The 23947-nt window shown below is 47.8% G+C and overlaps 1 protein-coding gene across 1 annotated transcript in view; it reads left to right on the forward strand.

The window, feature by feature from the left end:
* LOC124018380 (ephrin type-A receptor 6-like) overlaps nt 1-23947 on the forward strand; it is a 194463-nt gene that overhangs the window by 99677 nt on the left and 70839 nt on the right. Inside the window, exons 3-5 of the mRNA XM_046333669.1 lie at nt 5154-5282; nt 5442-5660; nt 5943-6258. Coding sequence (XP_046189625.1) covers nt 5154-5282; nt 5442-5660; nt 5943-6258 — 664 coding nt within the window. The remainder of the gene's footprint in view (nt 1-5153; nt 5283-5441; nt 5661-5942; nt 6259-23947) is intronic.

Genomic DNA, 23947 nt, shown 5'->3' on the forward strand with positions numbered 1-23947 from the left:
TATCTTTATGTTTGAAGCCTGAAATGTGGCAAAAGGTTGCAAAGTTCAAGGGGGCCGAATACTTTCGCAAGGCACTGTATATGAGCTCTATCACAACCCAGTGACTCTCAGATCAATTCAGTGACTATCCATGAATTCTCTGAGAGTCATTGCAACTGAGATCCTTTATAGCAGAGACACACATAGTGAGACAGCATAGGCATAATTTATCGTTCAGCTTTGTCTCCTAAACTATGCTATTTTCTCAAACTCAGAACCATAAACAAATACTCCATATCAACAGCCATATATCAAATCCATCCTATCTTGACAAGATCACAGAGACACATTGACTGGCACACAGACATTGTGGAGCCAAGAGATACACGCTTGACCTCTCCCCTCTCTCCGGCCCAAGCAACTTAGTCTTGACATAGAACAGATACTGCAACCCTGTCACAGTATTATACAAACACATTCTGATGAGAAGTAACTTACAAACATATGATGAATATAAAACATCTTACCTATGTTACCAACTAATTCTGATTATTCCCCAACGTGTTGTAATGATCACCCACTAAACAACTGGCCAGGATATAAAGCATTTTCATACCTTACTGTGGCGGTGTAGGAAAACTCCAATGCGTGATCTAGAAGTGTGTCACAGCTTTTATGCTTACTGACTATCTCTTTATTTCATTTAATACATTTTGATGGGTTAAGTGCAAAGACATGTCAGTCCATTTGTATCACTGGTGTAATTCTAGTTGTGAAATAATGTTTGATATTTTGACACCTGTATGTACAATCTGGGTGACACAAAAGGAGAGAGTTGTAGATGGGTGGGTGTGTTGGGATCCTTTCAGAATTCACAGCAAAACAATACAACATGAAGCATATTAGGCAATATAATACTTAATCAAAATCCATTTGTTTTAATTACATTATTATTACTGTGAAACCTTGAGGGAGAAATAGATTAAAATGTGTTGTCTTTTAGATTGAATTAAAACATGTCATTAAAAGGATAATGAGTCCGTATAACTAACCATTAGGATGTGATTACGGTTCTCCTGTTGGTAGGTAGTGTTTAGATAAGTTCAAAACTACTTATTATCAGTGAAATAATTGGCTCAAATTAGCATCTTCTTTCCCCAACTTTCCATAGTCTGCTAATAAAGAGCTTCTGTTCTTCCCACTTATTAATTAGACTGGTAGAAACGTCAGAGGAGGGGGAAGGAGGAAAGAGGTGGAGAGGGGAAAGAGGTGGAGAGGGGAAAGAGGTGGAGAGGGGAAAGAGGTGGAGAGGGGAAAGAGGTGGAGAGGGGAAAGAGGTGGAGAGGGGAAAGAGGTGGAGAGGGGAAAGAGGTGGGAGGGGGAGGGGGAAGGAGGTGGAGAGGGGGAAAGAGGTGGAGAGGGGAAAGAGGTGGAGAGGGGAGAGGGGAAAGAGGTGGAGAGGGGGAAGGAGGTGGAGAGGGGAAAGAGGTGGAGAGGGGGAAAGAGGTGGAGAGATGGGGGAAAGAGCTGGAGAGGGGGAGAGGGGAAAGAGGTGGAGAGGGGGGAGGTGGAGGGGAAAGAGGTGGAGAGGGGGAAAGAGGTGGAGAGGGGGAAAGAGGTGGGAGAGGGAGAGGTGGAGGGGGAAAGAGGTGGAGAGGGGAAAGAGGTGGAGAGGGGAGAGGGGGAAAGAAAGGGGAGAGGTGGAAAGAGAGGGGAAAGAGGTGGAGAGGGGGAAAGAGGTGGAGAGGGGAAAGAGGTGGAGAGGGGGAAAGAGGTGGAGAGGGGGAGGTGGAAGGGGAAAGAGGTGGAGAGGGGAAAGAAAGAGGTGGAGAGGGGGAAAGAGGTGGAGAGGGGAAAGAGGTGGAGAGGGGAAAGAGGTGGAGAGGGGAAAGAGGTGGAGAGGGGGAAAGAGGGGGAAAAGAGGTGGAGAGGGGAAAGAAAGGGGGAGGTGGAGAGGGGAAAGAGGTGGAGAGGGGGAAAGAGGTGGAGGGGGAAAGAGGTGGAGAGGGGGAAAGAAGAGGGGGAAAGAGGTGGAGGGGGAAAAGGTGGAGAGGGGGAGAGGGGGAAAGAGGTGGGAGAGGGGAAAGAGGTGGAGAGGGGGAGGTGGAGAGAGGTGGAGAGGGGGAGGTGGAAAGAGGTGGAGAGGGGGAAAGAGGTGGAGAGGGGGGAAAGGAAAGGTGGGAGAAAAGAGGGGGAGAGGGGGAAAGAGGAGGTGGAGAGGGGGAAAGAGGTGGAGAGGGGGAAAGAGGTGGAGAGGGGGAAAGAGGTGGAGAGGGGGAGGGGGAAAGAGGTGGAGGGGGAAAGAGGTGGAGAGGGGGAAAGGAAAGGGAGAAGAGAGGTGGAGAGAGGGGGAAAAGGTGGAGGTGGAGAGGGGGAAAGGAAAGGGAGAAGAGAGGTGGAGAGGGGAAAAAGAGGTGGAGAAAGAAAGGAGGGAGGTGGAGAGGGGGAAAGGTGGAGAAAGGGGAGAAGAGAGGTGGAGAGGGGGGGAAAGAGGTGGAGAGGGGGAAAGGAAAGGGAGAAGAGAGGTGGGGTGACAGAGTGAGTGAGTCGGGGAGAGAAGGAGGAAAGAGGTGGAGAGGGGGAAAGGAAAGGGAGAAGAGAGGTGGGGTGACAGAGTGAGTGAGTCGGGGAGAGAAGGAGGGGGGGGGTTCTTCTCTATACTTGGTACGGTTGTGTTTTTAATTTTTATACATTAGACACTTGCGGATTTTGTTGGTTGAGGAGACAGGGCTGGGAGTGACAATATACCATCTATTCCTTGCAAATACTTCTTATTTCAATGCAACACTGTCACGCACTGAATTTAGATATCTCTGTTTTCTATATATTTTGGTTAGGTCAGGGTGTGACTAGGATGGGTACTCTAGTTTTTCTATATATTTTGGTTAGGTCAGGGTGTGACTAGGATGGGTACTCTAGTTTTTCTATATATTTTGGTTAGGTCAGGGTGTGACTAGGATGGGTACTCTAGTTTTTCTATATATTTTGGTTAGGTCAGGGTGTGACTAGGATGGGTACTCTAGTTTTTCTATATATTTTGGTTAGGTCAAGGTGTGACTAGGATGGGTACTCTAGTTTTTCTATATATTTTGGTTAGGTCAGGGTGTGACTAGGATGGGTACTCTAGTTTTTCTATATATTTTGGTTAGGTCAGGGTGTGACTAGGATGGGTACTCTAGTTTTTGTATGTCTATGGGTTTTTGTATGTTTATGTTGGCCTGATATGGTTCCCAATCAGAGAGGTGTTTGTTGTCTCTGATTGTATTTAGGTAGCCATTTCCCACATTTGTGTGGTGGGATCTTGACTATGTTTAGTTGCCTGTCTGCACTAATTTGTATAGCTTTTAGTTTGTTGTGTTTGTTAAGTGTTTCATTCATTAAAAGAGAATGTACGCATACCACGCTGCGCCTTGGTCTCACTCATACGACAATCGTGACAAACACTTTTGAGTAAGATGAACTGCCCAAGGACAAAGGGTATGTGGAGGTCAAAGTGCATACAGAGGTCAGAGTCATATTGTTGATTGATGTGTCTAGACTGAAGGGCAGCTATTGTGTTGTTGTTGAGCTGATTTAAAACCATTTTCCTCAGCAGGTAATTTGATTCTGGGAGCTTGGTGTTAGATGATCCATGGTCACTCTACAGCTGTCACACTGTGTGCGTGTCAGTGTAATAGAGGGTAGAGCCAGAGGTCAGGGCTAAACACCTCCAATAGACTTCTATTCCAAAAACACAGAGGCAGGTGGCCTGCTGACCTCATGAAGCACTTACAGGGCTGTCACCCTTGTCACATGACCTGGGAGTCACAGAGGTGGGATACAGGTGGTTAGTGGTGGGTTCAAGTGAGGTTTGAATTGTTATTAACGGTCCTGTTCCTCTCTTTTATTTTGTAATGTTGAGCTGCTTTTAGCGATATCACTAGATGATCCAAAGGTCATTCCAAAAGTCAATCCAAAATCATGGGCATTAATATGGAGTTGGTCCCCCCTTTGATGCTATAACAACCTCCACTCTTCTGGGAAGGCTCTCCACGAGATGTTGGAATATTGCTGCGGGGACTTGCTTCCATTCAGCCACAAGAGAATTAGTGAGGTCATGCGTTGATGTTGGCCGATTAGGCCTGGCTCACTGTCAGCGTTCCACTTCATCCCAAAGGTTTTCCATTGGGTTGAGGTTAGGGCTTTGTGCAGGCCAATCAAGTTCTTTCACACCGATGTTGACAAACCATTTCTGTATGGTACTCGCTTTGTGCATGGGGGCATTGTTATTTTGAAACAGGATAGGGCCTCCCCCCCAGAATCATATAGAATGGCATTGTATGTTGTAGTGTTAAGATTTCCTTTCACTGGAACTAAGGGGCCTAGCCCAAACCATGAAAAACAGCCCAAGACCATTATTCCTCCTCCACCAAACTTTACAGTTGGTACTATGAATTCGGGCAGGTAGTGTTCTCCTGGCATCCGCCAAACCCAGATTCGTCCGTCGGACCGCCAGATGGGGACGCATGATTCATCACTCCAGAGAATGTATTCCTACTGCTCCAGAGTCCAATGGTGGCGAGCTTTACACCACTCCAGCCGACGCTTGGCACTGCGCATGGTGATCTTAGGCTTGTGTGCGGCTGCTCGGGCCATGGAAACACACAAACAGTTCTTGTGCTGACGTTGCTTCCAGAGGCAGTTTGGAACTCGGTAGTGAGTGTTGCAACCCGAGGACAGACAATTTTTATGCGCTGCACGCTTTATCACTCGGTGGTCCTGTTCTGTGAGCTTGTGTGGCCTACCACTTCACGACTGAGCCGTTGTTGCTCCTAGATGTTTCCACTTCACGGTAACAGCACTTACAGTTGACTGGGTCAGCTCTAGTAGGGCAGAAATTTGACGAACTAGAAAGGTGGCATCCTATGACGGTGCCAGGTTGAAAGTCACTGTGTTCTTCAGAGATGCCATTCCACTGCCAATGTTAGTCTATGTAGATTGTATAGCTTGGTGCTCAATTTTATTCACCTGTCAGCAACGGGTTTGGCTGAAATAGCCAAATCCACTGATTTAAAGGGGTCTCCACATGCTTTTGTATATACTGTATAGTGTATCTATAGTACTTTAGCAGCTCACTAACAGTCATTTTTTTTTGTTTTCTTCCTCACCTCTCTTCCTCCTCCTCTCCTCTCCAGTGGGATGCTATAACAGAGATGGATGAACACAACCGTCCCATCCATACCTTCCAGGTGTGTCACGTGATGGAACCCAACCAGAACAACTGGCTACGCTCCAATTGGATCTTCCGCCAGGCAGCACAGAAGGTGGGTAGGGGTTCTTGCGCATGGGTTGGAACATGGTGCTGATAACACCTGGGTTGCAGGTTCAGTTCCCGCATGGGCCACATATTAACCAACTGCATTTCCTGTAAATGGCTTTGAATAAAACATTAGCTACTTTACTTCGTTTATTATTTTTGCAAGGTGTACGTGGAGCTGCGGTTCACTCTGAGAGACTGTAACTCCATCCCCTGGGTATCTGGGACCTGCAAGGAGACCTTCAACCTTTTCTACTATGAGACAGACGAGTCCCACGGGGTCAAGTTCAAACCCGCCCAGTACACCAAGATTGACACCATTGCAGCCGACGAGAGCTTCACCCAGATGGACCTGGGAGACCGCATTCTGAAGCTCAACACTGAGGTCCATCGCCTCAATTAACTCAATTCAATAATATGTGACTTGTAGCCTGGGTGCCAGTCTTTTTCTGCCCTCTTGCCGACTCCTATTATTTGGCATGGTAATTCCATAAGGAGTTGACAAGAGAGCAGAAACAGAATGCTGCCCATGTTATTTGATTTATCCCACAAGGGACAATTGTTTAGGCGCTGCATACTAGGGACATGTTGTTGGGAAATACATGTGACCATCCATTTAATAAAGTTCAATTCAGTTAGCTTTATTGATCCACATTGTTTTCTATAGGTTCGGGAAGTGGGTCCTATCTCCAGGAAGGGTTTCTACCTGGCGTTCCAGGACATTGGGGCGTGCATCGCCCTGGTCTCAGTCAGGGTGTACTATAAGAAGTGTCCCTTCACCCTGAGGAACCTGGCCTCCTTCCCTGACACCGTGCCCCGGGTCGACTCCTCCTCCCTGGTGGAAGTCAGGGGAGTGTGTGTGGAGCATGCCGAGGAGAGGGACACTCCCAAACTGTACTGCGGCGCCGACGGTGACTGGCTGGTGCCTTTGGGGAAGTGTGTCTGTAGCCTGGGCTATGAAGAGATGGACGGGACATGTCTCGGTGAGTCACATGACTTCTCTTCTGACTGGATCTGTCCACCTTTCTCTACTCTCTCTCTCTCTCTCTCTCTCTCTCCCCGCACTTTCATTCTCTCTCTCCATTTCAGTAGTCCCTCACCCCCTCTCTTTCCATGTACTTACAGTATATCTTTGTATTAATCTGAATCATCTCCTGAAGCTGTATGATATGAATACAGCCTAGCAGTAAACATGAGGTTTGATAGAGAATCAGTATTTGGGTCGTTCCACGAAATTAGTCCCTTTTGCGTCCCTTTGATATTTTAAGTATTAATTGTGCACCAATATGGAATTTTAAAAGCCTGTTATATTAAATGAAGTGCCCTTTAATGTAGGAATTCAATATATCATATTTTTAATATGAATAAATTATTTTAATCTACTTAACCCCCAAATTTCTCAAAGTTTCACCATCACTGTAAAGCCCTAGTTATTTTTTTGCTTTGACAAAGTTATTTCTGAATATAATGTTTAATTTCATGTGATTTGGGATTCATTTAATAGTCTGATTAGTCTGTGCCTTATTGTACGTTCACCCCTGTTATGTGAACTGAACTCTCGTTTGAATATGGTGAAACTATTCCTTTTTAAACATTTTTCAAAAGTAACACTGAACATCTAATAGTCAAATCATAGTGTAAAAGCAGGTGAGCTGGTTCTATTCTTGCTGCCCATTTGCTGGTGTTTTCTGTTGCAAAACTGAGTGGGTCAAGAGGAACATATCAACCCTGTTACCCATAGATAGACAGGCCAAAATAGTTTTATCTATTTAACTATTTCTATATATTTTTTAATTCAATTGCACATCCCTGTTGCACACAACAAGCTTCCATTCCCCCGGCACATGGGGAATTTATGGCTGATTTAAGATGAAATCTGTCAACCCTGTTACGGTCAACCATGTTACGGTCAACCCTGTTATGGTCAACCCTGTTACGGTCAATCCTGTTACGGTCAACCATGTTACGGTCAACCATGTTACGGTCAACCCTGTTACTTTATTTGGCACTTAAAGGTCATTTTTTTAATTTAACCTCTTGAGATGGGAAAACATGTTTTGTTATTAAGTTTAACACATATGTTTTATGACAGAATGTTAAAATTAGGTGAAATCAAACTTTTTTGGACCAAGTTGCACTTCTCAAAAGGCACCGAATTGGTGGAATGACCCACCTGTAGGCTACATATCACCAGTCCTGGCCTGCAAGGGGGATTATTTATGGATTATGTACGGGCCAAGGTGTCTGACTACACAATGAAGAGTGTCAGGTGTTTCAACCACAGCTGCTTTATTCACTGACCTGGATCCAGACAGGTCTCTTTCTCCCATCCCATTTCTCTCTCTAAATCTCACCTCCCTCACCCCTCCTTCCTTCCTTCCCTTCCTCACCCCCTCTCCATCCCTCTCGTTTATTTGTCATTCTGCAGTATAGGTGCAGTGCAGATAGGCAGAGCTCCATGCATCTTCACAAAGCCACAAAGTCATCCCCTATCCTTCATTATCTACCTCCTGTCATCCCTCCTTCATCCCTTCTTCTCTCCTGTCTCCTCTCCTCCTCATCTCCTTCTTTGTAGCAGCCCTCCCACTCTGCCATTCAGATGAGATGTAATGTGAGGGGCTCTGGCTGTGTGGTGCTGATTGTTAACTGAAGCTGCAGCTGGATCTGTGGACCAGTAGGGGAGAGAGGATGTGTGTGTGATATGAGAGAGGCTGTGTTTGTATGTGTGGTAGGGGATATGATGTATTTGTGGCAGGGCAGAGGCTGTGAAATATAACAACACAGATAAAGAGTGTTTGTGATATGCGCACCACAAATGTAACCACCGGGGCTGGGCCCAAAAAAATGATATCCTGCTCCTGTGGTTTTCTTTCTTTGCACATAAGAGCATTAGTGTATTATACAAACACTATGTTTGGGAATTTGTGGATAGAGAGTGAGGGGTGCTCTCCTTTTCGAGACAGCTCTACCTCCAGCTGTCACCAGTGTTAGGAATCTGTCTGTAGTCTCAGCCTGCTGTCTGGCCATGCTGCTGTCTGTCTGTGGCCATGCTGCTGTCTGTCAGTGCTGCTGTCTGTCAGTGCTGCTGTCTGTCTGTGCTGCTGTCTGTCAGTGCTGCTGTCTGTGGCCATGCTGCTGTCTGTCAGTGCTGCTGTCTGTCAGTGCTGCTGTCTGTCAGTGCTGCTGTCTGTCTGTGCTGCTGTCTGTCAGTGCTGCTGTCTGTGGCCATGATGCTGTCCATGGTTATGCTGCTGTCTGTCAGTGCTGATATCAGTGGCCATGATTCTGTCCATGGTTATACTGCTGTCTGTCAGTGGCCATGCTGCTGTCAGTGGCCATGCTGCCCTCCATGGTTACACTGCTGTCTGTCAGTGGCCATGCTGCTGTCCATGGTTATGCTGCTGTCTGTCAGTGGCCATGCTGCTGTCAGTGGCCATGCTGCTGTCCATGGTTATACTGCTGTCTGTCAGTGGCCATGCTGCTGTCCATGGTTATGCTGCTGTCTGTCAGTGGCCATGCTGCTGTCAGTGGCCATGATTCTGTCCATGGTTATACTGCTGTCTGTCAGTGGCCATGCTGCTGTCAGTGGCCATGCTGCTGTCCATGGTTATACTGCTGTCTGTCAGTGGCCATGCTGCTGTCCATGGTTATGCTGCTGTCTGTCAGTGGCCATGCTGCTGTCAGTGGCCATGCTGCTGTCCATGGTTATACTGCTGTCTGTCAGTGGCCATGCTGCTGTCCATGGTTATGCTGCTGTCTGTCAGTGGCCATGCTGCTGTCAGTGGCCATGCTGCTGTCCATGGTTATACTGCTGTCTGTCAGTGGCCATGCTGCTGTCTGTGACCATGCTGCTGTCTGTGGTCATGCTGCTGTCCATGGTTATGCTGCTGTCTGTGGTCATGCTGCTGTCAGTGGCCATGCTGCTGTCAGTGGCCATGCTGCTGTCAGTGGCCATGCTGCTGTCATTGGCATTGCTGCTGTCTGTGGCCATGCTTCTGTCATTGGCATTGCTGCTGTCTGTGGCCATGCTTCTGTCATTGGCATTGCTGCTGTCTGTGGCCATGCTGCTGTCTGTGGCCATGCTGCTGTCAGTGGCCATGCTGCTGTCAGTGGCCATGCTGCTGTCATTGGCATTGCTGCTGTCAGTGGCCATGCTGCTGTCAGTGGTCATGCTGCTGTCAGTGGCCATGCTGCTGTCCATGGTTATACTGCTGTCTGTCAGTGGCCATGCTGCTGTCAGTGACCATGCTGCTCTCTGTGGTCATGCTGCTGTCCATGGTTATGCTGCTGTCTGTGTTCATGCTGCTGTCAGTGGCCATGCTGCTGTCAGTGGCCATGCTGCTGTCAGTGGCCATGCTGCTGTCCATGGTTATACTGCTGTCTGTCAGTGGCCATGCTGCTGTCAGTGGCCATGCTGCTGTCAGTGGCCATGCTGCTGTCCATGGTTATACTGCTGTCTGTCAGGGGCCATGCTGCTGTCAGTGGCCATGCTGCTGTCAGTGGCCATGCTGCTGTCCATGGTTATACTGCTGTCTGTCAGTGGCCATGCTGCTGTCAGTGGCCATGCTGCTGTCAGTGGCCATGCTGCTGTCCATGGTTATACTGCTGTCTGTCAGTGGCCATGCTGCTGTCAGTGGCCATGCTGCTGTCAGTGGCCATGCTGCTGTCCATGGTTATACTGCTGTCTGTCAGTGGCCATGCTGCTGTCAGTGGCCATGCTGCTGTCAGTGGCCATGCTGCTGTCAGTGGCCATGCTGCTGTCTGTCAGTGACCATGCTGCTGTCAGTGGCCATGCTGCTGTCATTGGCCATGCTGCTGTCCATGGTTATACTGCTGTCTGTCAGTGACCATGCTGTCTGTCAGTGACCATGCTGCTGTCAGTGGCCATGCTGCTGTCATTGGCCATGCTGCTGTCAGTGGCCATGCTGCTGTCAGTGACCATGCTGCTGTCCATGGTTATACTGCTGTCTGTCAGTGACCATGCTGTCTGTCAGTGACCATGCTGCTGTCAGTGGCCATGCTGCTGTCAGTGGCCATGCTGCTGTCAGTGACCATGCTGCTGTCAGTGACCATGCTGCTGTCTGTGGCCATGCTGCTGTCAGTGGCCATGCTGCTGTCAGTGGCCATGCTGCTGTCATTGGCCATGCTGCTGTCAGGTGGCCATGCTGCTGTCAGTGGCCATGCTGCTGTCTGTGGCCATGCTGCTGTCAGTGGCCATGCTGCTGTCATTGGCCATGCTGCTGTCAGTGGCCATGCTGCTGTCTGTGGCCATGCTGCTGTCAGTGGCCATGCTGCTGTCAGTGGCCATGCTGCTGTCAGTGACCATGCTGCTGTCATTGGCCATGCTGCTGTCAGTGGCCATGCTGCTGTCAGTGGCCATGCTGCTGTCTGTGGCCATGCTGCTGTCAGTGGCCATGCTGCTGTCATGCTGCTGTCTGTGGCCATGCTGCTGTCTGTGGCCATGCTGCTGTCTGTGGCCATGCTGCTGTCAGTGGCCATGCTGCTGACCGTGGTTATACTGCTGTCTGTCAGTGACCATGCTGCTGTCAGTGGCCATGCTGCTGTCTGTGGCCATGCTGCTGTCAGTGGCCATGCTGCTGTCAGTGGCCATGCTGCTGTCCATGGTTATACTGCTGTCTGTCAGTGACCATGCTGCTGTCAGTGGCCATGCTGCTGTCATTGGCCATGCTGCTGTCCATGGTTATACTGCTGTCTGTCAGTGACCATGCTGCTGTCTGTGGCCATGCTGCTGTCTGTGGCCATGCTGCTGTCAGTGGCCATGCTGCTGTCCATGGTTATACTGCTGTCTGTCAGTGACCATGCTGCTGTCAGTGGCCATGCTGCTGTCATTGGCCATGCTGCTGTCCATGGTTATACTGCTGTCTGTCAGTGACCATGCTGTCTGTCAGTGACCATGCTGCTGTCAGTGGCCATGCTGCTGTCATTGGCCATGCTGCTGTCAGTGGCCATGCTGCTGTCAGTGACCATGCTGCTGTCCATGGTTATACTGCTGTCTGTCAGTGGCCATGCTGCTGTCAGTGACCATGCTGCTCTCTGTGGTCATGCTGCTGTCCATGGTTATGCTGCTGTCTGTGGTCAAATCAAAAAATCAAATCAAATTTTATTTGTCACATACACATGGTTAGCAGATGTTAATGCGAGTGTAGCGAAATGCTTGTGCTTCTAGTTCCGACAATGCAGTGATAACCAACAAGTAATCTAACTAACAATTCCAAAACTACTGTCTTATACACAGTGTAAGGGGATAAGGAACATGTACATAAGGATATATGAATGAGTGATGGTACAGAGCAGCATACAGTAGATGGTATCGAGTACAGTATATACATATGAGATGAGTGTGTAGACGAAGTAAACAAAGTGGCATAGTTAAAGTGGCTAGTGATACATGTGTTACATAAGGATGCAGTCGATGATGTAGAGTACAGTATATACATATGCATATGAGATTAATAATGTAGGGTAAGTAACATTATATAAGGTAGCATTGTTTAAAGTGGCTAGTGATATATTTACATCATTTCCCATCAATTCCCATTATTATGGCTGGAGTTGGGTCAGTGTCAATGACAGTGTGTTGGCAGCAGCCACTCAGTGTTAGTGGTGGCTGTTTAACAGTCTGATGGCCTTGAGATAAAAGCTGTTTTTCAGTCTCTCGGTCCCAGCTTTGATGCACCTGTACTGACCTCGCCTTCTGGATGATAGCGGGGTGAACAGGCAGTGGTTCGGGTGGTTGATGTCCTTGATGATCTTTATGGCCTTCCTGTAACAACGGGTGGTGTAGGTGTCCTGGAGGGCAGGTAGTTTGCCCCCGGTGATGCGTTGTGCAGTCCTCACTACCCTCTGGAGAGCCTTACGGTTGAGGGCGGAGCAGTTGCCGTACCAGGCGGTGATACAGCCCGCCAGGATGCTCTCGATTGTGCATCTGTAGAAGTTTGTGAGTGCTTTTGGTGACAAGCCGAATTTCTTCAGCCTCCTGAGGTTGAATAGGCGCTGCTGCGCCTTCTTCACGACGCTGTCAGTGTGAGTGGACCAATACAGTTTGTCTGTGATGTGTATGCCGAGGAACTTAAAACTAGCTACCCTCTCCACTACTGTTCCATCGATGTGGATAGGGGGGTGTTCCCTCTGCTGTTTCCTGAAGTCCACAATCATCTCCTTAGTTTTGTTGACGTTGAGTGTGAGGTTATTTTCCTGACACCACACTCCGAGGGCCCTCACCTCCTCCCTGTAGGCCGTCTTGTCGTTGTTGGTAATCAAGCCTACCACTGTTGTGTCGTCCGCAAACTTGATGATTGAGTTGGAGGCGTGCGTGGCCACGCAGTCGTGGGTGAACAGGGAGTACAGGAGAGGGCTCAGAACGCACCCTTGTGGGGCCCCCGTGTTGAGGATCAGCGGGGAGGAGATGTTGTTGCCTACCCTCACCACCTGGGGGCGGCCCGTCAGGAAGTCCAGTACCCAGTTGCACAGGGCGGGGTCGAGACCCAGGGTCTCGAGCTTGATGACGAGCTTGGAGGGTACTATGGTGTTGAATGCCGAACTGTAGTCGATGAACAGCATTCTCACATAGGTATTTCTCTTGTCCAGGTGGGTTAGGGCAGTGTGCAGTGTGGTTGAGATTGCATCGTCTGTGGACCTATTTGGGCGGTAAGCAAATTGGAGTGGATCTAGGGTGTCAGGTAGGGTGGAGGTGATATGGTCCTTGACTAGTCTCTCAAAGCACTTCATGATGACGGAAGTGAGTGCTACGGGGCGGTAGTCGTTTAGCTCAGTTACCTTAGTTTTCTTGGGAACAGGAACAATGGTGGCCCTCTTGAAGCATGTGGGAACAGCAGACTGGTATAGGGATTGATTGAATATGTCCGTAAACACACCGGCCAGCTGGTCTGCGCATGCTCTGAGGGCGCGGCTGGGGATGCCGTCTGGGCCTGCAGCCTTGCGAGGGTTAACACGTTTAAATGTCTTACTCACCTCGGCTGCAGTGAAGGAGAGACCGCATGTTTCCGTTGCAGGCCGTGTCAGTGGCACTGTATTGTCCTCAAAGCGGGCAAAAAAGTTATTTAGTCTGCCTGGGAGCAAGACATCCTGGTCCGTGACTGGGCTGGATTTCATCTTGTAGTCCGTGATTGACTGTAGACCCTGCCACATGCCTCTTGTGTCTGAGCCATTGAATTGAGATTCCACTTTGTCTCTGTACTGACGCTTAGCTTGTTTAATAGCCTTACGGAGGGAATAGCTGCACTGTTTGTATTCAGTCATGTTGCCAGACACCTTGCCCTGATTAAAAGCAGTGGTTCGCGCTTTCAGTTTCACGCGAATGCTGCCATCAATCCACGGTTTCTGGTTAGGGAATGTTTTTATCGTTGCTATGGGAACGACATCTTCGACGCACGTTCTAATGAACTCGCACACCGAATCAGCGTATTCGTCAATATTCCCATCTGACGCAATACGAAACATGTCCCAGTCCACGTGATGGAAGCAGTCTTGGAGTGTAGAGTCAGCTTGGTCTGACCAGCATTGGACAGACCTCAGCGTGGGAGCCTCTTGTTTTAATTTCTGCCTGTAGGCAGGGATCAGCAAAATGGAGTCGTGGTCAGCTTTCCCGAAAGGGGGGCGGGGCAGGGCCTTATATGCGTCGCGGAAGTTAGAGTAACAATGATCCAAGGTTTTACCACCCCTGGTTGCGCAATCGATATGCTGATAAAATTTAGGGAGTCTTGTTTTCAGATTGGCTTTGTTAAAATCCCCAGCTACAATGAATGCAGCCTCCGGATAAATGTTTTCCAGTTTGCAAAGAGTTAAATAAAGTTCGTTCAGAGCCATCGATGTGTCTGCTTGGGGGGGGGATATATACGGCTGTGATTATAATCGAAGAGAATTCTCTTGGAAGATAATGCGGTCTACATTTGATTGTGAGGAATTCTAAATCAGGTGAACAGAAGGATCTGAGTTCCTGTATGTTTCCTTCATCACACCATGTCCCGTTAGTCATGAGGCATACGCCCCCGCCACTCTTCTTCCCAGAGAGATGTTTGTTTCTGTCCGCGCGATGCGTGGAGAAACCCGTTGGCTGCACCGCCCTGGATAGCGTTTTCCCAGTAAGCCATGTCTCCGTAAAGCAAAGAACGTTGCAGTCTCTGATGTCCCTCTGGAATGCCACCCTTGCTCGGATTTCATCAACCTTGTTGTCGAGAGACTGGACATTGGCAAGAAGAATACTGGGAAGTGGTGCGCGATGTGCCCTTTTTCGGAGTCTGACCAGAACACCGCCGCGTTTCCCTCTTTTTCGGAGTCGTTTCCTTGGGTCGCTGCATGCGATCCATTCCGTTGTCCTGTTTGTAAGGCAGAACACAGGATCCGCGTCGCGGAAAACATATTCTTGGTCGTACTGATGGTGAGTTGACGCTGATCTTATATTCAGTAGTTCTTCTCGACTGTATGTAATGAAACCTAAGATGACCTGGGGTACTAATGTAAGAAATAACACGTAAAAAAACAAAAAACTGCATAGTTTCCTAGGAACGCGAAGCGAGGCGGCCATCTCAGTCGGCGCCGGACTGACATGCTGCTGCTGTCAGTGGCCATGCTGCTGTCAGTGGCCATGCTGCTGTCAGTGGCCATGCTGCTGTCAGTGGCCATGCTGCTGTCCATGGTTATACTGCTGTCTGTCAGTGGCCATGCTGCTGTCAGTGACCATGCTGCTGTCAGTGGCCATGCTGCTGTCCATGGTTATACTGCTGTCTGTCAGGGGCCATGCTGCTGTCAGTGGCCATGCTGCTGTCAGTGGCCATGCTGCTGTCCATGGTTATACTGCTGTCTGTCAGTGACCATGCTGTCTGTCAGTGACCATGCTGTTGTCAGTGGCCATGCTGCTGTCATTGGCCATGCTGCTGTCAGTGGCCATGCTGCTGTCTGTGGCCATGCTGCTGTCAGTGGCCATGCTGCTGTCTGTGGCCATGCTGCTGTCTGTGGCCATGCTGCTGTCTGTGGCCATGCTGCTGTCAGTGGCCATGCTGCTGACCGTGGCCATGCTGCTGTCCATGGTTATACTGCTGTCTGTCAGTGGCCATGCTGCTGTCAGTGACCATGCTGCTGTCAGTGGCCATGCTGCTGTCCATGGTTATACTGCTGTCTGTCAGGGGCCATGCTGCTGTCAGTGGCCATGCTGCTGTCAGTGGCCATGCTGCTGTCCATGGTTATACTGCTGTCTGTCAGTGACCATGCTGTCTGTCAGTGACCATGCTGTTGTCAGTGGCCATGCTGCTGTCATTGGCCATGCTGCTGTCAGTGGCCATGCTGCTGTCTGTGGCCATGCTGCTGTCAGTGGCCATGCTGCTGTCTGTGGCCATGCTGCTGTCTGTGGCCATGCTGCTGTCTGTGGCCATGCTGCTGTCAGTGGCCATGCTGCTGACCGTGGCCATGCTGCTGTCTGTGGCCATGCTGCTGTCAGTGGCCATGCTGCTGTCAGTGAACATGCTGCTGTCTGTGGCCATGCTGCTGTCAGTGGCCATGCTGCTGACCGTGGCCATGCTGCTGTCTGTGGCCATGCTGCTGACCATGGCCATGCTGCTGTCTGTGGCCATGCTGCTGACCGTGGCCATGCTGCTGTCTGTGGCCATGATGCTGACCGTGGCCATGCTGCTGTCTGTGGCCATGCTGCTGACCGTGGCCATGCTGCTGTCTGTGGCCATGCTGCTGTCTGTGGCCATGCTGCTGTCTGTGGCCACGCTGCTGACCGTGGCCATGCTGCTGTCTGTGGCCATGCTGCTGTCTGTGGCCATGCTGCTGAACCGTGGCCATGCTGCTGTCCGTGGCCATGCTGCTGTCTGTGGCCATGCTGCTGTCTGTGGCCATGCTGCTGACCGTGGCCATGCTGCTGTCTGTGGCCATGCTGCTGACCATGGCCATGCTGCTGTCTGTGGCCATGCTGCTGTCCGTGGCCATGCTGCTGTCTGTGGCCATGCTGCTGTCTGTGGCCATGCTGCTGACCGTTGCCATGCTGCTGTCTGTGGCCATGCTGCTGACCGTGGCCATGCTGCTGACCGTGGCCATGCTGCTGTCTGTGGCCATGCTGCTCTGTGGTTATGCTGTTTGACATACAAACACTGGATTTACATTGGAATCCTTTGTTAATAATACAATTATGGAAAATATCAGTAACATTCCACCCATGAGGCCAAAGAGGGTGCTGTTGGTCATTGACTGCAGGAAAGGGCTACAGGACAAGTTTTTGATTTTTTAAAACCAGATCTCTATTTTTGATGTAAAGTGCATTTGGGAAAGTATTCAGACATTTTGTTACATTAGCCTTATTCTAAAATGTATATAATTCAAATGTTTTCTCAATCTACACAAAATACGGTGAAACCGTTTTTTAGACAATTTTGCAAATGTATCAAAAAATATATTAAAAAATACCTTATTTACATAGTAAGTATACAGACCTTTGTTATGAGACACAAAATTGAGCTCATGTGCATCCTGTTTCCAATGATCATCCTTGATGTTTCTACAACTTGATTGGAGTCCACCTGTGGTAAATTCAATTGATTGGACATGATTTGGAAAGGTCCCAAAGTTGACAGTGCATGTCAGAGCAAAAACTAAGCCATGAGGTTGAAGGAATTGTCCTTGGAGCTCTGAGACAGGATTGGATCGAGGCACAAATCTGGGGAAGGGTACCAAATACATTCTGCTGCATTGAAGGTCCCCAAGAACACAGTGGCCTCCATCATTCTTATATGGAAGATGTTTGGAACCAGCAAGACTCTTCCTAGAGCTGGGCGCCCGGCCAAACTGAGCAATCGGGGGAGAAGAGCCTTGGTCAGGGAGGTGACCAAGAACCCGATGTTCACTCTGACAAAGCTCCAGAGTTCCTCTGTGGAAATGGGAGAACCTTCCAGAAGGACAAGCATTTCTGCAGCACTCCACCAATCAGGCCTTTATGGTAGAGTGGCCAGACAGAAGCCAATTCTCAGTAAAAGGCACATGACAGCCAGCTTGGAGTTTGCCAAAACTGGTCTGGTGAAACCAAGATTGAACTCCTTGGCCTCAATGCCAAACGTCATGTTTGAAGGATACCTGAGAGAATGCCAAGAGTGTGCAAAGCTGTCATCAAGGCAAAGAGTGGCTGCTTTGAAGACTCTCAAATATAATATATATTTTGATTTGAGAGTCTTCAAAGTAGCCACTCTTTGCCCTGATGACAGCTTTGCACACTCTTGGCATTCTCTCAGGTATCCTTCAAACATGACGTCCTTTTAGAAATGTCAAAACTCTCAGTATGATGATATAGGTCTTTACATGTTGTATACATGACATTGTGTCATCCGCAACGTTATATTCCCTTTTGTGCTAAGACCATGTTCCCGCTTAGCTGCATGCGGGCGCACAGCTCCCTGGGACTGCCGCTCAGCCCGTGCAAAGAAGCACAAGATTGAGCTTCGCTCAACTTTCTTGAGTTTTCCCCATTAGTTAACACTATCAACATGTCCCTATACTGCGGTAACTGTGATCGAATCAACACAATATTAGCCACTTTCAATGCAACATACCGAAAGAAAACAAACTATGCAAGACTTAGTTTGCTAAACTAACTATGCAAGAGATTTTGTAGAAGGCATCTGAGTAGAATTCTATTGCATTGACAGGCACCACTCAGACCCGTAATCTACACAGACCAGTGTGCCATAACCAATCAGAGCTGCAGTAGGCCTATATGCAAATAGATGATTGCCATATATGGATCGGTGCCATTTACTTTGAACTGGACTGTTTTTACAGCATCAGCGATCGTGAGGAAATGCGCTTGTTTTGAGATCAAAGTGAGAGCTACATTTAGCGACGTGTGCACATTTGTAAATATGTTCATATCCTTTGCTAGTTTGTGAGTAATTAGCCCAGTTATTGATCATTTGTAGTTAGCAATGGAGGAGTGATTGCTTCCTACAAGAGCACAAAACATTTGCATTTCTAGACATCTTTGAAAATGTCAGGTAAATCGTTTTTTTTGTCTCAGTGTTGTATTTTGAGAGAGGCTTGAATAAGCTAAGTTGCCAATAGGCAGAGGGTAGCATAATTTATCTGATTCTCTGTAATAATGGTGTGGGAATAATGAGGGATTTTATTTTGTAAAGTGGTTTCTTGCATCAAACAACATTTTCAATCACCTCCTTGTCTAAAGGACAAGTGGATAAACAGGTTAATGTCAAGCCCTGCCTACATTATGGTCCATAGTAGCCTACTTGACCACTGTTAAAACTAACTTAAAGCTACTACAGGTCTCAGTGTTCACAGTAAACATGCGCTCTAATTTATTTTTTATTTTATTTCACCTTTATTTAACCAGGTAGGCCAGTTGAGAACAAGTTCTCAATTACAACTGCGACCTGGCCAAGATAAAGCAAGGCAGTGCGACAAAAACAACAACAGAGTTACACATGGGATAAACAAATGTACAGTCAATAACACAATAGAAAAACTACATACAGTGAGTTTAAATGAAGTAAGGAGGTAAGGAAATAAATAGGCCATAGTAGCGAAGTAATTACAATTTAGCAAATGAACACTGGGGTGATAGATGTGCAGATGATGATGTGCAAGTAGAAATACTGGTGTGCAAAAGAGAGGAAAAGTATATAAAAACAATATGGGGATGAGGTATGTAGTTGGTTGGTTGGGCTATTTACAGATGGACTATGTACAGCTGCAACGATCGGTGAGCTGCTCAGATAGCTGATGCTTAAAGTTAGTGAGGGAGATATAAGTCTCCAACTTCAGTGAAGTTTGCGCTCAGCAGACCTGAAATTTGCTCTGTGGCGAAAAAAGTTTGAGGGAACATTGCTGGAGACATTTCCCCTAACCAGCTGTTCCGTTCTCTGTGTAGCCTGCTGCTACAGGTAGCTGCCACAGGTAACTGCCAAAATAAAGGAAACACCAACATAAAGTGTCTTAATAGGGTGTTGGACCTCCACAAGCAGCCAGAACAGCTTCATTGGGCCTTGACATAGATTCTACAAATGTCTGGAACTTCCTGTGTGGAAGCAACCCCTGTTTTCAATATACTTTGTATCCCTCATTTACTCAAGTGTTTCATTTATTTTGGCAGTTACCTGTAGAATGGCCCGAGATGTATCCCTCGAGTCACACCAAAATGGAATATAACGTTGCGGATAAAGTTCAGAATGACACATGACACACAGTCTATCACAGTGCCATCCGTTTTGTCACTAAAGCACCTTATACCACCCACCACTGCGACTTGTATGCTCTAGTCGGCTGGCCCTCACTACATATTCGTCGCCAGACCCACTGGCTCCAGGTCATCTACAAGTCCATGCTAGGTAAAGCTCCGCCTTATCTCAGTTCACTGGTCACGATGGCAACACCCATCCGTAGCACGCGCTCCAGCAGGTGTATCTCACTGATCATCCCTAAAGCCAACACATCATTTGGCCGCCTTTCGTTCCAGTACTCTGCTGCCTGTGACTGGAACGAATTGCAAAAATCTCTGAAGTTGGAGACTTGTATCTCCCTCACCAACTTCAAACATCAGCTATCCGAGCAGCTAACCGATCGCTGCAGCTGTACATAGTCTATAGGAAAATAGCCCACCCATTTTCACCTACCTCATTCCCATACTGTTTTTATACTGTTTTTATTTATTTATTTTTCTGCTCTTTTGCACACCAATATCTCTACCTGTACATGACCATCTGATCATTTATCACTCCAGTGTTAATCTGCAAAATTGTATTATTCGCCTACCTCCTCATGCCTTTTGCACACATTGTATATAGACTGTCCATTTTTTTCTACTGTGTTATTGACTTGTTAATTGGTTATTCCATGTGTAACTCTGTGTTGTCTGTTCACACTGCTATGCTTTATCTTGGCCAGGTCGCAGTTGCAAATGAGAACTTGTTCTCAACTAGCCTACCTGGTTAAATAAAGGTGAAATAAAAAAAATAAAAAAATAAAATAAAAATCATGTGTACAACATCTAAAGACCTGCATCAGCCTACCTGGTTAAATAAAGGTGAAATATATATATTTTTTAAATCACTATACTGAGAGTGTGGCCGTTTCTAAAAGGATGCATTTGGGTGTATTTAGGCCTTTGTTAATGATATTTCAGGGGCCCATACTACACATTGAGGATAAGTAAGTGATTTGATGTTTGAGGTAAGTTTCTGAAAAACAAGTGAAATCACAAAAAAAGGTGTCTGGACCCTTCGATAACATGTGATTTACATCAATAATAGAGATTTGGTTGTAAAGAATAAAAACGTCCTCTTTAAATTCTGCCTGGCTACCAACCCACTCCTTTATGTGTTTATGCATATGTACTGTATGTGTACGTGGGGCCAGTAACGTTATACTGCCTTACAAAAATCTTTGATCTGTTGTAATGGCCAGGTGTAATATCTGATTCATGTGGTATTTACTTTCCTGATAACAAACAAGCCACACATTTAGAATATCATGAAGTACCAAAAATTGGTGTCTGTCTGGGCAGAAAAAGAATTTGAAGTCAGAAAATAATTGATGTACTGTAGATACTGCACTTTGCCTTTTATAGGGCAGTATATTCAGGGTGTCCATTTCCTGCTGTGATCTGAGGCAGGGGACAGGGCAACTCGCTGTCAGAGATTACATCTGCTGAGGCTGGCCAGACGTGGGTTTGATCCCTAGACAGTCTGTCTGTCTGTCTGTCTGTCTGGTGGTGGCTCAGGGTTATCACTGTCTGCCTCTACTCTGAGACATGGGGTGACACTAACATAACTGGTACAGGGCTATGCCACTGCTTAATAGTGTTTATCTATCGCTCAGAAGAAAATCTGCCTTAGTATTTACACATTTCAAATAATGTTCTTATGGTACTCTATATCCACATGATTCCTCTCTGTCATAAAGTACTTCTCCTCTCTCCCCTGTCTGTTCCTAACCTGCTGTAAAGGCCTCTCTCCCCCTGTCTGTTCCTAACCTGCTGTAAAGGCCTCTCTCCCCCTGTCTGTTCCTAACCTGCTGTAAAGGCCTCTCTCCCCCTGTCTGTTCCTAACCTGCTGTAAAGGCCTCTCTCCCCCTGTCTGTTCCTAACCTGCTGTAAAGGCCTCTCTCCCCTGTCTGTTCCTAACCTGCTGTAAAAGCCTCTCTCCCCCTGTCTGTTCCTAACCTGCTGTAAAGGCCTCTCTCCCCTGTCTGTTCCTAACCTGCTGTAAAGGCATCTCTCCCCCTGTCTGTTCCTAACCTGTTGTAAAGGCCTCTCTCCCCCTCTCTGTTCCTAACCTGCTGTAAAGGCCTCTCTCCCCCTGTCTGTTCCTAACCTGCTGTAAAGGCCTCTCTCCCCCTGTCTGTTCCTAACCTGCTGTAAAGGCCTCTCTCCCCCTGTCTGTTCCTAACCTGCTGTAAAGGCCTCTCTCCCCCTGTCTGTTCCTAACCTGCTGTAAAGGCCTCTCTCCCCCTGTCTGTTCCTAACCTGCTGTAAAGGCCTCTCTCCCCCTGTCTGTTCCTAACCTGCTGTAAAGGCCTCTCTCCCCCTGTCTGTTCCTAACCTGCTGTAAAGGCCTCTCTCCCCTGTCTGTTCCTAACCTGCTGTAAAGGCCTCTCTCCCCCTGTCTGTTCCTAACCTGCTGTAAAGGCCTCTCTCCCCTGTCTGTTCCTAACCTGCTGTAAAGGCCTCTCTCCCCTGTCTGTTCCTAACCTGCTGTAAAGGCCTCTCTCCCCCTGTCTGTTCCTAACCTGCTGTAAAGGCCTCTCTCCCCCTGTCTGTTCCTAACCTGCTGTAAAGGCCTCTCTCCCCTGTCTGTTCCTAACCTGCTGTAAAGACCTCTCTCCCCCTGTCTGTTCCTAACCTGCTGTAAAGGCCACGAACAGCACGACCCTAGTGTGGGGGAGGAAAGGTCACTGACGCTTGGCCAGAATCTGGACCTGTCAGTGGGGGAGAGGATGGTCAGAGACAGGGGGAGAGAGGGGTAGAGGTCAAAGCCACCTGGGACTGAGAGAGAGGGGGAGAGACCGGGGGAAAGAGGGAGGAGAGACCGGGGGTAAGTGGGGCTACAGTGAGAGACTATATATACACTATTTATACAAAAGTATGTGGACACCCCTTCAAATTAGTGGATTCAGCTATTTCAGCCACACCCGTTGCTGACAGGTGTATAAAATCGAGCACACCGCCATGCAATCTCCATAGACAAACATTGACAGTAGAATGGCCATACTGAAGAGCTCAGTGACTTTCAATGTGGCACCGTCATAGGATGCCACCTTTCCAACAAGTCAGTTCATCAAATTTCTGCCCTGTTAGAGCTGCCCCGGTCAACTGTAAGTGCTATTATTGTGAAGTGAAACCGTCTAGGAGCAACAACCGCTCAGCCCGCGAAGTGGTAGGCCAGACAAGTTCACAGAACAGGACCCTCGACTTCCAAACTGCCTCTGGAAGCGACGTTCTTTTCATACATCTCCGTTCTATGAAGTGCATGGATATGTCCCATTATGGAATCTTCCCTCAGTCTCTCACCCACTCAATGTTCAGATGTCCTCAGCCCATGCAGCTTGTTCTATGAAGCGCATGGATATGTCCCATTATGAAATCTTCCCTCAGTCTCTCACCCACTCAATGTTCAGATGTCCTCAGCACATGCAGCTTGGGGTTGTCATTCAGTAGTAGTTGATGATGATTTATCTGTGGTGCAGGCCTGAGAGGTTCACAGCTGCATCCACAGCTGCTCAGCAATCAGCCAGACAACATCACACTACAGCTGTGATCAGAACAACACCAGAAATTAATTATTCGTCCAACTTTCCCCAATTCTTTATATAGTCTTTTGTAACTTGGCGTGCCAGAAAAGTTCAACTGCAGACATGAACAATTTATTAATCTAGAATAGGCATCCACGACCATATCGGAAACTTCTGTTGTTTTTTTTTTCTAATTAATTGTCAAATCTAAGAGTAGGGTTACCTGTAGATGTTGCTAATGCAGCACCTTTGCTATTTCTGCTGTCGTGTACAGTGTACCCTTTAAACTGTGTCAGTCTGGGTTCCCGCTGACTCTGGCATTTCAGGGAGCGCTGCTTGTCTGAAGAATTACTGAGTTCCCAGTTGACTGCTATCCTGATGTGACCCACAAGTAAGAGTTTACTAAGAAGAAGACAGAGACACATTACTCTGGTCCCTCTGGCTCTGGTTTAAACTCTGTTCATCCATTATATTAAGGGTAGAGGAGATACACCACATGTTTATGCTAATGTTCAAGTACCTTACCTGAATTAAAACATCCTTACACATTCATCTCTCTCTCTCTGGCATTAAATGCCTTTGTGTCCACACCTAGAACACCTACAGTATACTTTCTCACTTTCTCTCTCCATTCCTTCCTCTTTTCCTCTCTCTGTAGTATATTTCACAGTTGGGTTAGTCTTGGTGATGTGTAGCGATTATAATGCTGTGTCAACCCTAAAGGAGGGCCTGCTCATTGTTCCAACAGTCACACAGTAGTTATTAAACCTCCACACTGTCTGGTCTGCCGTGGGGAGTCCGGGGCGTCAGGGTGAGTAGACGATAATACCTCAGTCCCACATCACCTGACCTCAGCTACACTGCCTCTTATTTACCGTAGTTAGAACCGTCTTCTGAACACAAGGG

Source organism: Oncorhynchus gorbuscha, unplaced genomic scaffold (genome assembly GCF_021184085.1).
Source record: "Oncorhynchus gorbuscha isolate QuinsamMale2020 ecotype Even-year unplaced genomic scaffold, OgorEven_v1.0 Un_scaffold_499, whole genome shotgun sequence".
Taxonomy (NCBI): Eukaryota; Metazoa; Chordata; class Actinopteri; order Salmoniformes; family Salmonidae; genus Oncorhynchus; species Oncorhynchus gorbuscha.